We start from the raw sequence: 15,406 nt of genomic DNA, 5'->3' as shown, positions 1-15,406 counted from the left end.
CTTCCTTGCATAAAATATTAAAATTGTTAACTTTAATTACTAATGACATCTAAGATTAAATTGTATTATAAAATAAAAAAAAATCTGAACTAGACTTTTAAATTGAATCTTCTATAATCGAAATCCGGAAATCCGGCCGGAATTTAGCTAGTATCCGGCTGGATAGTCGGATAACAGAAAAACGGCCGTGTAAGCCGGATTCCGGATATCTACCGGATACCTGGCACATCCCTAGTACTTACCTTGGCTTGCAAATCCATCACAAACATAAAGTAAACATACCTCTATATGTATGCATGCAAAATAGCAATAAGTCCACATCATGAAATTAAAAAACACGTGTGAGCGTTTTTCTGAGAAGAACAATTAATTACTTTTCCTTGAACAATAATCATGCAAAAATTTTATATAATTCAAAAGAATGAGAATATTGGTTGTCATTTTCAATATTTATAACACAAAAATTCAATACCGACTTTTGTCCAGCTAACACTGTGAACTGGCCGAAACTACACAGTCTAATAATAACACCCAGAACAATTTGACTTTGCAACAGATAAACGCAGGACACTCAGTTCCACGCGAACTGCCAACGTTTTCCGGCCGACCAGAAGAACGGCCTATTTTTAGCGCAACGTATGACTGGTCAACAACAGTTTGCGGCTTGAGTGATGCCGAAAACTTAATTTGACTTCAAAAAACTTTAAAGGGAGATGCGTACAATGTCGTCTAACACATTCAAATACATCCAGTATGTGTCCCCGACGCTATATAAACGTTGAAAATTCTATTTGGCCAGCCCGAGAAAATCATCAGCTCCATAAAAGGTAAGATAAAAATAATGCCACCAGTTAATCAAAATAAATTGGATACCCTTACCCCCTTGGCCATCAACGTAAAAGGCTTACGAGCTACAATCGAAGCTTCCGGCCTTCGTAGTGAACTATAAAACTCTTCTCTCCTGCAAGAACTAATAGAAAAACTACCACCACCTCTTCAGTTCAATTGGGGTACATATAAATAAGGTTTATTAAAAAAAAAATTCCCAAATCTTACCACTATTTCTGACTGGATTTTTGAGTACGGTATCTCCGCAAGCAGTGTCAATATACATCAAAATATGCAAATATCATACAGCAAAAACAAAGTGGCATATGTTTACTCTCAGGTGGAACAGCAACGTAAATGTTGTGTATGCAAACAGAACTGCAGCAATGTTGCGAAATGTCAAAAGTTCATTGGAATGGATCGCGCCATGCGATGGAACATTGTGAGACAACATAACCTTTGTAAGCAATGCCTCGGGAAACATGTTGATAAAACAAAATGTCAAAAAACTTGCGAAGTCAATGGCTGTATGAACAAATATCACTCTCTTTTAAATCGTTTCTTTAAGAGGGCGCGAAATGTTGAGCGACAGCAAAAACAGCCAGCAATGCATGCAGTAGAAGGGCAAGTAACAAACGTCAAAATAAATACAAACAGCTACAATTCTCATTGCGAAAAAGATCAAAATATCTTATTTAGAACTTAGCCGATTACAATATTTGAGAAAGACAATAAATCTATAAGAACCTACGCATTTATTGACGAAGGATCGCAAACACTTTAATGGACCACGAAATTCGCGAAAAACTCAATCTAAGTGGAAAGAGCGAACCACTACAAATTGCCGGACCAAATCAACGTAAAATAAATATTAATGTACACACGGTAAATAAATTATCTCTTCCAATGCAGAGCCTCGACTATAGCAAAATTAGTGAAAAATATGAACACACAAAAAATCTACCGATAGCAAGTTACTGGGATAGAAAACTGGGCCTTACTCAGAACATAAAGTAAGAACGGCCGAAACGAACCGTTAGCGGTAAAGACTTTACTTAGGTGGCACATCTACGGAACAGTTGGTGGTGCTGCGGTGACGCGCGAACATGGGCATTTCTGTATGTGTGAGTGTTCTAAAGAAAACGATGATAAGCTACGCGCTTTGGTTAAAAGCTCAAACAGTCAACGACGTAGCGTAGACGTAGGTTGACGCAGACACGATCTAACTTATGTGATTCGCGTGTTAACGAAAACTAACCACCGCATGGTGGTGACGTTGCCGTTGCTTCTCTCTCCCTCTATCAACAGTAAATTTGATATGCAGCTACGTACGTCAACCTACGTTTACGCTACGTCGTTGACTAACTGGGCTTTAAGAAATTTTATTCTTCTGAAAGCTTACAGGCTAACCTAATATTCACGCACGCCGCGAATTTATTGCCAAAAATTTCTCATGCACATGCAACTTGTATGAGATCAACCGAAATTGAACGGCGTGCGTATGAAGCTAACTCAATTTCCAATTTGTGTTCTGCGTGACATTTTGATTTGACGTTTCGCTCAATGAAATCAAATGCAAACGCATGCAAGTCAATTTCGGGTGACGCAAAAAAACAAATTCGACGGCATGCGTACCAAAACGCAAGCCGCGAATATTAGGTTAGCCTGTTAGGCGTTGCGGCTACGCAAAAATCGCTCACTAGTAAAGAAGATGCGCGTGCGTTAAATGTGTTACCAGAAAATACCCGCCAAACTGCCAATGGTCACTGTGAAAGCAGCCTTCTGTGGCGTTTTGATAAATTTGAATTGCCGGATGGCTACTGCATGGCAAAAAGTCGATTTATGTGTTAAGAAAAAAAGCTTCAACGGGAGCCAAGTCTTAAGGCGGTTTTTGATAATACCATAGCTGAATATTTAGAAGAGGGATATATTCGTAAGCTAACAGGTAGGTAAATCAGTCAAAAGCACAACAGCGTATATGGTATTTGCCGGCATTCGCGGTTTTCAATAGAAACAAACCAAGTAAATCACGCGTAGTATGGGATACTGCGGCTAAATCGCACGGCGTATCGCTCAACACTTTTTTGGCAAAAGGGCCTGAAATTCTTGTATCTCTGCCTGCGGTTTTACAGCGTTTTAGACAAAAAACTATCGCTATATCGGCAGATATTCAAGAAATGTTTCATCAAGTGCTGATTCGCCCTGAAGATCAACACGCTCAACGTTTTGTATAGCGTGAGTGTGATGTTTCCGTTGAACTGGAAATCTACGACATGAACATAATGATTTTTGGAACAGCCTACTCGCCTTGTACTTCTCAATTTGTGAAAAACTTGAATGCTGAACGGTTTGCAAACAGCCGTCCGAGAGCAATTAACGCAATACAAAACAACCACTACGTTGATGACTATCTCGATTCTGTTGACGACAAAGATGACGATATCACGCTGGCAAAAGACGTGCAACGTATTCATAAGGCTGGCGGATTCAACATTCGGAAATGGTGTTAAAATTTTCCAGAAGTTTGAACGCTTTGGGCGAATCAGCATTTGAGCTTAAGATTAATATCAGTGGTGATAATACCACAGAAAAGGTACTAGGCGTATTTTGGGTTCCGAATGAGGACGTAATTATATTTAGACTTTCACCTTTATTGTGTCATAAATAAATTTTTAATGGAAACAAAGCGCCAACGAAGCGCGAAATCTAAGCATCGTTATGTCCATTTATGATCCTCTTGGCCTAATAAAAAACAGTTTAGTTTTTGGAAAAATATTATTACAAGCCGTTTGCGTAGTTCATTAACTGGGAAAAAGAAATTGCTCCTGGCCTAGCCGAAGAGTGGTTTCAATGGTTAAAGTATCTGCCTATTTTACAGACCATCAAAAATTTCTCGGTCGGTTCGGTTTTTAAAATTCGTAATGGATGCGCTATCAATTAAGATAAACCGAAAGGTGTTTTGGTGTGACGCAAAAACTGTGCTAAGCTAGCTGTACTCAGACAGTAAGCGCTACCATCTGTTCATAGCGTAGGTAAAATTTTGGGGTCTAGCGATATTTCGCAATGGAGATAGATCGTGTCAAAAAATAACGTTACGGACGAAGCCACCAAACAATATAAGAAATTCGAGCTTTCTTAATCCAACCGTTGGTTCAATGGTCCGGAGTTTCTTATCGCCCCGAAGATGATTGACCACAAGAAAAACACAATATCGAAACCACGAGTACTGAGTTAAAGAAACATGTTCTTCAAATATCTGAAATTAAAACGCTCCAAGATGTTAATCGATTCTCGAAATGGTGTCGCCTGTGGAGATCATTGTCTTACGTTTTACGACATACTCAGAACTGTTAGAGAAGCCTGTTGAACCAACCAATGCTTTTAGGAGAGTTGCAGCAAGACGAGCTTTATCAATCGGAATCATTGTTATACCGACAGGCACAGCTCGAACATTTTCAGAAGAAATAATGCATCTCAAAGCTCAAAAACCATTACGGAAAACATCTCTACTATATAAGTTAAGAGCATTTATTGATGACGATGGCGTTTAAGGGTGGATAGCAAAACAGCCGACGCACCGGGACCACGACAGAACCCGATAATTCTTCCAAAAAATAGTAAAATCTCAGCCTTAGTTTTTCCATATTACCACTCGAAATTCCACCACCTGAATAATGAAACGGTGATAAATGAATTGCGGCAATACTTCCCATCAATCAAAACTTCTAAAGGCTGTACCCGCAGCCCCGCAAATGGCGAAATTGCCACGACTAGTTTACGCGTCTGACAATCAGAGCTGTTCACGTCGAAATTGTCCACTCTCTGACGTCGAGCTCTTGCATTTTAGCAATAAGAACTTTCACCTCTCGTCGGGGCACGCCTAAAGAATTCTATAGTGACAATGGTACCAATTTGGTTGGCGCCGAACGAGAACTACGTGAACTTGGCTGCTGTTAACAAAGATTTGTTAGTTCGTAATTTCACAACCGCGACGACATCAAGGAAATTCATTACGCCGGCAGCACCTCACATGCTTGCTCATTCAAAACCATATTTTTATAAAATTACTCCGGCATGTGCACCGAGTTGATGGTCCTGTTGCACTGTATGATGGCAGAAGTGAAAAATATCATTAACCCTCGGCCGTTAACATATATGCCCATAGGCAGTGAACAAGAAAAAGCTTTAACACCTAACCACTTCTTATTAGGAAGCTCCAATTGCATGAAACCTTTTGCCACCTTTGACGACCACCACACTATTTTACGTCACTCTTGGCTCACAACTCAACAATATGCGCAGCATTTCTGGCAGCGGTGGGTCAAAGAATGCTTGCACAGATTGACTTGCCGCACAAAATGGCATGACAGAAAGAGGCCGAGTCGGGAAGGAGATTTGGTTGTGGTTGTCGACCCTGGTTCCGCAGGTTCGCAGTGCTACCGCCCAGCAGAGTTTTTGAAAGAGCAGCCGTAAAGTTAGCAGTAATAAAAGTGGCTGGCGAAAAGAAGCTAGCCCACGAATCCTTCTCGTCATACTAAAGGGGGGTGTTACTATTAGATCCATTTACTAAAGTACAACCACATGCCAATTTTTAGGGTTAATTATTGCGATTCCAACAGTGATCGAGATCAAGTTATCTAAAGCCTAAGTTGAAATTGTCCGCCTTTCTTCATTAAAAAAGTATGTATACTATTACTGAAATTCTATGAATTATATTTTCTATTAATAAGTGAATTTTTAATCCCATTTAGGAATTTAAACTCTCTAATAACTGTCTGCATTTGTGAAATAAAATATTCCTGGATTTCTACAAATTGCTTGTTTTAAAATCGACGAAGTTTTGCGTATTCAGTCCAGAGTAAATCTCTCTGCTAACAAAGGGAATGATTCGTTTAGTTCATAATTAGTTTTGCATGGCTTTAAAAACGGAGGTCGGAAAGTGTCTTGACACTAAACCCTAAAATTTACTCTTAATCAAGCTTGTCATTAAGTTAACAATAAATATTATACCTGGCATTTCTCTACGACTTGCGAGTGTAGGCAAATTTATGAGCTTTAGATGACTATTGTAGGGGGGAGGGGGGAGATTGTAGCCTGAATCTTATTTAAAATCATGCAATGCAAAAGATAAGAATTGTTTTTGAATTTATTCAATCCTTTCCGAATGAACTTGGTAGCAGGGATTCCAAACAATAGATCCGTATTCTAGTATAGGTCTAACTAAAGTGGTAAAAAGAGCTTTTGTAGCATAAGGATCGCTTTACAAAGGCAAAAACGCCTTTGGATTTATTGACTGTAACATTAATGTGAAGGTTGAAATTGAGTTTGGAATCCATTCTGATACTAAGATCGACAAAATTGAATACCTACTCTAGATTATAATTTGATATTGAATAAACAGCTGATTGAACTGCCCTTCGAGAGAAACACATAACTTTATATATTTTGCATATTTCTTAAAAATAGAGTGTTATAAGCACGTCCACTCTGATGGCAGCCCTTGTTAACTCCGCACGCGACATATTGACCTCCTTCTGCCTGAATCGTGATGGCCCGCTGCACCAGCATAGAACGAATCCAATTTACCAGTAAATAATCTACTCCATGCCGTAGAGCAGAATTGCACATGCTATCGAAGGTGGCATTGCCAAAAGCACCCTCAATGTCTAAAAATATGCCCAAGATGAATTCTGGCAACCAGATTTTGCAAAGCCGTCTCACAGGAGTTCTACGCCTGATAGGCATGTTAATGCAAATACAGAGGATGTTATGAGAGTGTCTCGCCACGAATGCGCAACTCTACCAATCTTTCCACACATTTTAGCATAAAAAGGATGTCATGCTAATAGGCCTGCAGCTACTGTGGCTAGTATAGTCATCCTTACAAACCTTTGGTAAGTACAAAGGGGACATAAACCAGCTTCCAAGGTTGTGGTATGTAGATAAGAGCAAGAGATGCTGTAAACATCTTTTCGAAGGTCGCCAAATAAAGCTCAAAACCTTCTTTAAGTACAATAGGTAGAATTCCACCCGGACCGGGCAATTTGAAACTCTCAAAAGACTCAATAGCATATCCTAGGGCTTCTTCATTATCTTGACACTGTGGTTCTTGCATACCTTCCATCATCAGTCGAGGGAGAAGAAAGCGAGTCTCTAGAAGAGCAGAGAGTATCTCAATCCTAGTCTCTGTTAAAGAGCTATAAGGCCTCTTGAGTAAACGTAGCTTTGCGGTTTGGTCCTTCTTCAAAACTTTTGCCAGCCTAGCCGTTTGACTCAATGTTTCCTTCCGGCTGTAGTATTCTTTAAAAAAGACCCTCTTCGCAGAGAGAATTGTATTATAGACTCAATAGCCTATCTTAGGGCTTCTTCATTACCTTGACACTGTGGTTCTTGCATACCTTCCATCATCAGTCGAGGGAGAAGAAGGCGTAACCAGTACCTTATTCCCAGGAAAGCGAGTCTCTTGAAGATCAGAGAGTATCTCAATTCTAGTCTCAGTTAAAGAGCCATCAGGCCTCTTGAGTGAACGCAGCTTTGTGGTTTGGTCCTTCTTCGAAACTTTTACCAGCCTAGCCGTTTGACTCAAAGTTTCCTTCCGGCTGTAGTATGCTTTAAAAGAGACCCTCTTCGCAGAGAGAATTGTATTATGCTCCCATGACACGTAATAGTAGGTGTTCCCCCCCCCCCCCCCCCCCCTCCGAAATGGAGAACTGTAGGATTTTAGGGCACTTAAAATTTGAAAAAAGGCAAAATGTGCTTTGAAAAAGTCAAAAGAGGCATATATTTTGCACATGTCCAATTAAAGACATAGAAAAATATATCTCCTTCTTATTTGGCACTACAACCGTTTGTCAGTTTGGGCCGAGACCAAAAAGCGTTTCCAATTGCCTCCCTCCTGTGCGAATTTGCGCCAGTTGGTTATCCCGAGCGCGGACAGCTCCTTCTGCACTTGGTTCTTCCATTGCGTTCATGGGCGCCTTTGCTTTCGTTGTTCCCCATGGGTGCGGAGTCGAAGGATCTTTTCACCGGAGCATCGTCATCCATGCGTACAACACGTCCAAGCCAGCGCAATCGCTGTATTTTTATGCGCTTAATTATGTCCATGTCGTTAAAAAGCTCATACAGTTCGTCATTCCATCTTCTCCGATACCCGTCATCCACGAAAACAGGGCCGTAGATCTTGCGCAGAATAGTTCTCTCGAAAGCCCCCAACGCCTTTTCTTCTTTGTTCGACATCGTCCAAGTTTCTGCGCCATACAAAAGGACAGGCATGATGAGAGATTGCAGAGCGTGATTTTCGTTCGTCGAGAGAGGACTCTGCTTTTCAATTGCCTACCGAGCCCAAAGTAGCATCTGTTGGCAAGAGTTATTCTTCGCTTGATCTCCAGGCTGACGTTGTTGGTGGTGTTTATGCGGGATCCTCGGTAGACAGACTCCTTCACTACTTCAAAGTCATATCTGCCAACATGTGTCCCGAATCGCGTGGACTCCTTATATGTTGCCAGGAGGTCCTTTGTCTTGTCCTAGTTCACCGCTAGACCAACCTCTAAACTGGAAAATGCTGCGGTTACGTCCCTTTATTTCAGACCTACGATATCGATATTATCTGCATACGCCAGCAGCATCGTTCTTTTGTCATATATGGTGCCGCTGCAATTCAGATTGGCAGCTTGGCAAACATACATACGGTGGTAAAAAAATTGTAGCCGAAACACTTTTTGCCAAGTTCTAACGTATTATTTTTGTTGTTATTGAACGTTTGTTATTTTTTTTATAAAAATATAGTTATTTCTTTAACAAAACCCGTGTAAATCTAAGTTTCCAAATTTGTGCTATATTAAAAAGAAATTCTACAAACTTTCGTACAAATTTCGAACTTTTTAACAATTCTAGAAAATCAATCGAAATTTTTAGCCATTTGAAACTTGTACTTTATTCTACTACAATTCAATGGGATACAAAACTGCATACTCAGAAATTAATTAAAAACCTCGAAATTTTAACGAAAATTTGTTGATTTTTTTTTTAATTGCATACATTTTTAATAGCAGTGTCACTCGATTGGTACCTTTTTACAGATCTGTACATTTTTGTATTGGGCTATTGGTAAAAAAGGGAATTTTTTTTTTGTAGTCACAAGATTGGTACATTACAGCGATGTTCTATTGAAAAATTTCAACAAATTAATTTGCGAGATTGGGATAAAGAAAAATACTTTGGGTGTTCACACAATTGGGATAAGATTTGCACCAAATTTTGGCAAATACCCAATCGTGTGACACTGCCTTTAAACTTGTACTTATTCTGATGTTTTTAAAGGATGAAATATAAAAAAAAACTAACCAAACTTAAATAACAGCAAAATAATATTTTAAAACTTGTGAAAATTTGGTGCGGCTATAATTTGTTCGACTAATAAACTAAAAAAAATTACTGTACATAAGTTTATTATGATTACTCGGCCGTGCTATTATAGTAGCACAATGCCACTAAGCGCATTTTAAAATTTTCAGGCAATAGCCTCATTCGATTATCGATTATATTTTTTGTTGTTTATGTGAAATACGTATTTTATTTTTATCAGTATTTTTCTTTTAATCGAAATATGTTGAAATAAAAGTTAAACTAAAAAAAATCCGTGCCCCTGCCGCAAATGCGGATGATTTTCCACAGATACTACTGAAATAGTTTAGTGGTTTAACTAAATGCAAGTTTTTAATAAATTTGAAGATATGCGTTTAACAAAACATGTTTAATTTTCTATGAAATCTTGAAAACATGGACACAAGTGCAAACGACTTTGGTCTTGTTTCTTCTCTGTTATTTAAATTGTTGTATAAAAATCTTTTTTAGAATATCTAACTATGTACATTTTATATACTTTTCTAATATATTTTACATAATTCTTGCATATTCAATTTGCATAAAAATCCGAGCTGTAATAATTACAACATCTTTTCCCCGTTATCGATTGTTTTATAACCAAGCCAATATACCCACAATATAAAACTTTTTTCGCTAAAATATTTTATGAATAAATTTGTTCTTAAACGAGATTAATTTGTGTTATATACCATCCATCAACAAACATATGGTCTTGCTATGTAGTGGTGTATTATTTATTTTCAGTTCCTACATTATCAACTTTTATTATTCGTAGATTAGGATTCCCAGAGTATGATACTTATTACACACTTAACCTTTATGTCAACAGCAACATACCTGGGTATGTTTTGCGTTTGCGTGTTTGGAAACTAGATATCGGAATGACTTGAAATTTCATGATATCCTCAACAAACGTGTTTTACGTCATATTCCAAGTCGGTACGATTACACCATCTGGCCCAGAGATCAGGCCATTTTTTACTTTTACCCCTTACATCAACAGCTGCATACCCGGGTGTGTATATGAAATCGCACGCAAATATGTATGTTGATACATTTGAAAAGTAAACTTTATTCCGAATAAAATTCTTAAAATAATACAATAATATAATTCTGAATAAAATTCTTAGGATAATACAAGAATATAATGATATAGTAAGATAATACTTGCAAAATAAAAAAAAATATGAATAAATTGGAAATTACTAACTTTTAAACTACATCTAGATATTGCATTGCGGCATATTAGTAGAATGTTATGCACACACGGGTCTTTTGCACAATATGTACGTTTCCACCCGCACTGTCACGTTCTTCCTTACCTCCTAAATACTGCAACATCCATTATCCTCAAAGCACCGCCATTTATTGCTTCAATAACGTTGCGTGTAGAGAATATTCAGGTTATTCGACTACATTATGCTAGCTCTTACTTCACTCAGTTGTTCACTCAGTTGCTCACTAATTTGGTGAACATCCTAGTCGGATTTTTGAGGCCTTCAGGCAGGGCAATTCTCAACGTAAATTGTGTACGTAGTAAGGACAGCCACATCCAGAATATTATAAACAAGTAGAAAGCCTAATTTCGGGCGGAGCCGAACATTAAATACCCGGCGCAAGTATTAAATTTATGATTTTCACCTTTCCGAAAGCTACTGCTACATGGTAAGCCGGGGTGTATCAGTTTTGAGAAAATTAGCGTCCTTGAATTTCGAAATTTTGAAGTTTCAAGCATTTCTGAAATTTACCTTTATAAGAAAAGCGGCCGTAATTTGAGTCCGATTTCAATAATTTTCAACGTTTTGCTTTTATGTAGCAAGCACAATAACCATGCCGAGTTTGGTACTAATTGGTAGAACGGTTACCGAGATACATAAATGTGATCATAAGTGGGCGGTGCCACGCCCATTTTCCAAAATTTTATCATAAACGTATTTCTTGGTAAAAAAAAACAAAAATCAATAATCTAATATAGTGTCTTAACACCTTTTACTTGGTTTGTCTAATGAATTCTCAACTGCTTTATTTTTCCTCCGCACGTATTGGTCCATATTTGCTCACCGCAGTATGTTGCTCAAATTTTTTCTTATTTTGCAGTATAGTTTCCCGTATATCGTTATGTTTTTCACGATCTTCCGGGTCGTATTTTGATAACTCGATTTCTTCTATATCGGAGTCAGCTGGAGTTACATCATCTTCATTATCGTCCACAATCTATTCAGATACGAAATGCTCGTCGTCACTATTTTTTTCTCCTAAATCTTCTAACTTCTGGCGAATGTATCCTTGCTGTTTCTCAAAATCAAGTGCACTAAGTTGTCGTGGAGTGAGCCATTCACCATTTGCCATTTTTACTTTTATAAATTTTATTCCGTTGCGTAGCACTTGGTTAGAAAAACATTATTTCTCTTCAGTCTCCAAGTTCGCTCTACATGGATTCAAGTAAATATTAGAGCTTAAGTACTTTTTTGCCTACACGTTCTTCAGGTTTGTTCAAGTTTTGAACTACCGGATGTAACAAGAAACATAACAAGAATTATTTGCGTCTACCTGAAACCCCTGTTTCAATAATCATATAAGTTTTGTACCTAAACAATTCTTTTTTCATACATTCAAAACCAACTATCATAGAGTTTGTTCTCAGAAACGCATTATTTATACAGTAAGATAACATATTTCTCAAATCTTTCTTCACATATTTAAAATAAACATATTTCCTCAGAAAATAACAATACAAATTGAGCCAGTTTAAAATAAATGTGTTAAATATTCATATTTTCGCCACACCATAATGCTGTTACGCGGTGTGCTGCTGTTGATGTACGTATAATTTTTCTGCTGCTGACATAAGGGTTAAACAAAATAAAACTTACTTCCTACGGAATAACTTTATAGCCAAAACTATCGATACAAGTAGGTATGGATACTTTAGATCCGATATTTTTCGGGTACCGATACCTGCATGGTTTCCTTTCGTCCCTCACCTTGGCGAAACCTCATTTGTTTAACTGCGTTACTTGAACCGAAAGCAGATTCACGTACATACATGTATAAACACGAGTTAACTTGAACAAACCCACGTTGCATATTTTTGATTTTGTGTGTTTCGGGATTTTTTACATTTTCAGGCGTGCCATCCTAGCCAATAAAGATGTCTCCGGTAACACACCGTGGCAGAGTGTTTTCCAGCACGACTACTGGGGGACCCCCCTGATGGACTCCGGCTCACATGGCTCCTATCGACCGTTGTGCGTGCTCAGTTTTCGCTTCAACTTCCTCTTAGGTGGCTACACACCTTGGGGGTTTCATCTCATCAATAACTTAATGCATTGCTTGTCTACTGGTTTGGTCGTGAAACTAGCGCGGTACTACCTATCTTCAGGATGGGGAGTGCTGGCGACTGGAGCTCTTTTTGCTGCACATCCGATACATGCTGAAGCTGTAGCTGGAATTGTAGGCCGCGCAGATGTAGCTGCCTGCATTTTCTATTTACTCACATATTTGACATATATGCGGCACATTGCGTGGCGCGAACGCCAGGAGATGCATCAATGGTTCGCACTAATCCTCACAGTAACACTGTCACTTGTTGCTCTTCTCTTCAAAGAAACAGCAATAACTGCACTATTGGTGTGCGCAGTATACGATGGAATACGTGGGCTCTGTGGTTTTCAAGATAAAGTAAGCGTTTTCGGGCCGATTTATTTAATGAGAATATTGCGCCATCTAACTTCTTAACGAATTTATTTTAATTCCTCCTTACAGCACCGCATGCGCACTATTTCTATACTGGCTATATCGCTAGTATGCATTGTATATTGGCGTCTCCTGGTGCTTCCTCGTCCACAAACCGCCTTCTCAGCAGCCGACAATCCAATAGCAAAAATACCTTCAATGTGGACTCGATTCCTTAATTTTATTTACCTACCAGCGTTCAATTTCAGTTTACTTCTCAGCCCTCAGGTGCTTAGCTTTGACTGGGGAATGGACGCCATACCGCGAATTATAACTCTTCACGATAAACGCAATTTAATCAGCCTTTTCTTCTACTGCACGCTTATCACTATTGCCTTCAAAAGCATAAGATATCTGTTGCGGCTCCGTTTGAAGCATCTAGAAAACGGACAGAAATACGCAGAACATCAACAATATAAGCAACGTAAATCGCGATCCAAGAAGAAATATCGAATGATAATAGCCGAAGATGCGTTAGAAGCACGTTCGCAATATAGCCTATTAGATTCAACAGTTTTGAGCTGTGTGGCTTACAAAGCGAGACAACTCAGGTGTGCTTGCCACGTTTTCAAGCAGGAGCAAAGTTCTGCCCACCATAGCCCTTCTTGTCGTGCTCTTAATAATAACAATAATAATAACCCTCATTGGCTTAATGGGAGCGATTGCTGTTGCCATCAAATATTCCTGTCTTCCATTGACGTACCCCACATTCTAGCTTTGGCGCTGCGCAAAGCCCTCACAGCAGTAGCGCCACGCTCCTCGCGTAGTAGCAGTCGCTGCAGTAGCAGCACGACAGCAAGCAATAACAGCTCCGGTAGCAACACTTCCAGCAGCAGCACTTGCAGCTATGCTTCTACCATTATGGCGGAAAGTCAGTTGCGACACAGACACGTATTAGCGTCGCCGCCTATGTTGAAACCGCGTACAACTCAACATATTAATAACACCTGCATTTTGTTAATGGCATTGTCTTTTCTTACACTGCCCTTTCTTCCAGCTACGAACTTATTCTTTTACGTCGGTTTCGTAGTAGCCGAGCGATTACTTTATTTGCCTAGCGTCGGTTATTGCTTGATGGCTGGATACGGCATTGGCAAATTAATGGATCGCATACATTCGCCTGCAGTGCGTAAGAGGAAAGTTGTACTGATATTCGGCCTAATTATTCTACTTAGCGTGCTCGGAGCGCGCACAATTCAACGGAACTGCGACTGGTACAGTGAAGAGAGCTTGTATAGAAGCGCCGTGGAAATAAATCCACCCAAAGGTCAGTATCGGCTCTAGTAAGCAGAGCCTCATATTGAGAACATTGTTATTTACATATGTACATACATAGATATTTTCTTAAATTAATAAAAACGAATTTGAAGTAGCTGAGTAAACATCTTTTCCCATTGACAGCTCTGGGTAATCTAGGAAGTCTTCTAAGCTCACTAGGTCGATATGAAGAAGCGAAGGAAGCACTGGTTGAGGCTATTAAGCATAGACCAAATATGGCGGACGTTCACTTTAACTTGTAAGTACATACTCACATATTAAATTTTTTTCTCACAATAACTCAATTCATTTTTACAAGCTTTTATTTAACTTGGTCATCCCGTGGAAATTTCCAATCGATTTTAAACTAACTTCCCGACGAGGTAGAGACTTGGAATTTTCAGCATAGTTCCAATCACGATGACAATACAATTTAAAACATAAATGAATTCCCTATATGGTCCAGGGGTCTTGATACAAAAGCGGTTAAAACATAGTAAAATGTATGGCTAACAGAGTGTAATTTGCCAAATAACGTAAAACCACTATAAAATTGTTAAAGCTGCCGGCGCACAGTGGTCGATTTTCGGCATTTAGGAGAACTAAATTAATAACTTCTTTTAAAAGTACCAAATAACACTTATACGAATGGTTTCTTAACAAACTTGAGCCACCAATTTCAAAAATGTACTCATTTTTCTTGTAGATTTATTAGTCTTTAAGTTAGAGCTGCTTTTATAAGGTAATAAAGTGTATTTTTTTTTCAATAAATGTAGTTACAGCCTATTGCGTTTATTTCTCATTTGAGTAGGATCTTGCTTTTGGCTTTAAGACATTTTCAATAAATATAAGTTCCAATATGAATTCCATTAGTTAATTCGTAAAATACTCTGGAAAATCGGAGAGAACGCAATTGAAAATAAAGGTTCAAATTAAGTAATGCGTCTTTATTGCGTGTGTTATAGAATAACTCATAATATATATATACATATGTATAGCAAAAAATCGTTAGCACTGACACTAGATTTCAGAATCCAAAAGTCCTAAAACTTTTGGAGGCAGAGGGTTAAGAATTTTTTTTGAACATATTCGCATCTTTGATATAACTGGATCAGATGTTATCAACAACTTATTCAATATGTCAGTAACTGAGTGAATCCTTGACAAAATCCCTTTAACGGCTTTCTTGCACGTCTTCGGT

At 38.5% G+C, this 15,406-nt stretch overlaps 1 protein-coding gene across 1 annotated transcript in view; it reads left to right on the top strand.

Annotated features, from left to right (window-relative positions):
* The window catches only part of LOC118750050 (protein O-mannosyl-transferase TMTC2-like), a 33,995-nt gene extending 19,293 nt beyond the window's left edge, over window positions 1-14,702 (top strand). Inside the window, exons 4-8 of the mRNA XM_036484781.1 lie at window positions 12,275-12,894; window positions 12,979-14,215; window positions 14,350-14,464; window positions 14,525-14,542; window positions 14,672-14,702. Coding sequence (XP_036340674.1) covers window positions 12,275-12,894; window positions 12,979-14,215; window positions 14,350-14,464; window positions 14,525-14,542; window positions 14,672-14,702 — 2,021 coding nt within the window. The remainder of the gene's footprint in view (window positions 1-12,274; window positions 12,895-12,978; window positions 14,216-14,349; window positions 14,465-14,524; window positions 14,543-14,671) is intronic.
* Window positions 14,703-15,406: the final 704 nt, after the last annotated feature.

Source organism: Rhagoletis pomonella, unplaced genomic scaffold (assembly GCF_013731165.1).
Source record: "Rhagoletis pomonella isolate Grant_MI unplaced genomic scaffold, Rhpom_1.0 Rhpom_scaffold_00120, whole genome shotgun sequence".
NCBI classification, from domain to species: Eukaryota; Metazoa; Arthropoda; class Insecta; order Diptera; family Tephritidae; genus Rhagoletis; species Rhagoletis pomonella.
This window is presented reverse-complemented; position numbering and strand designations above follow the sequence as displayed.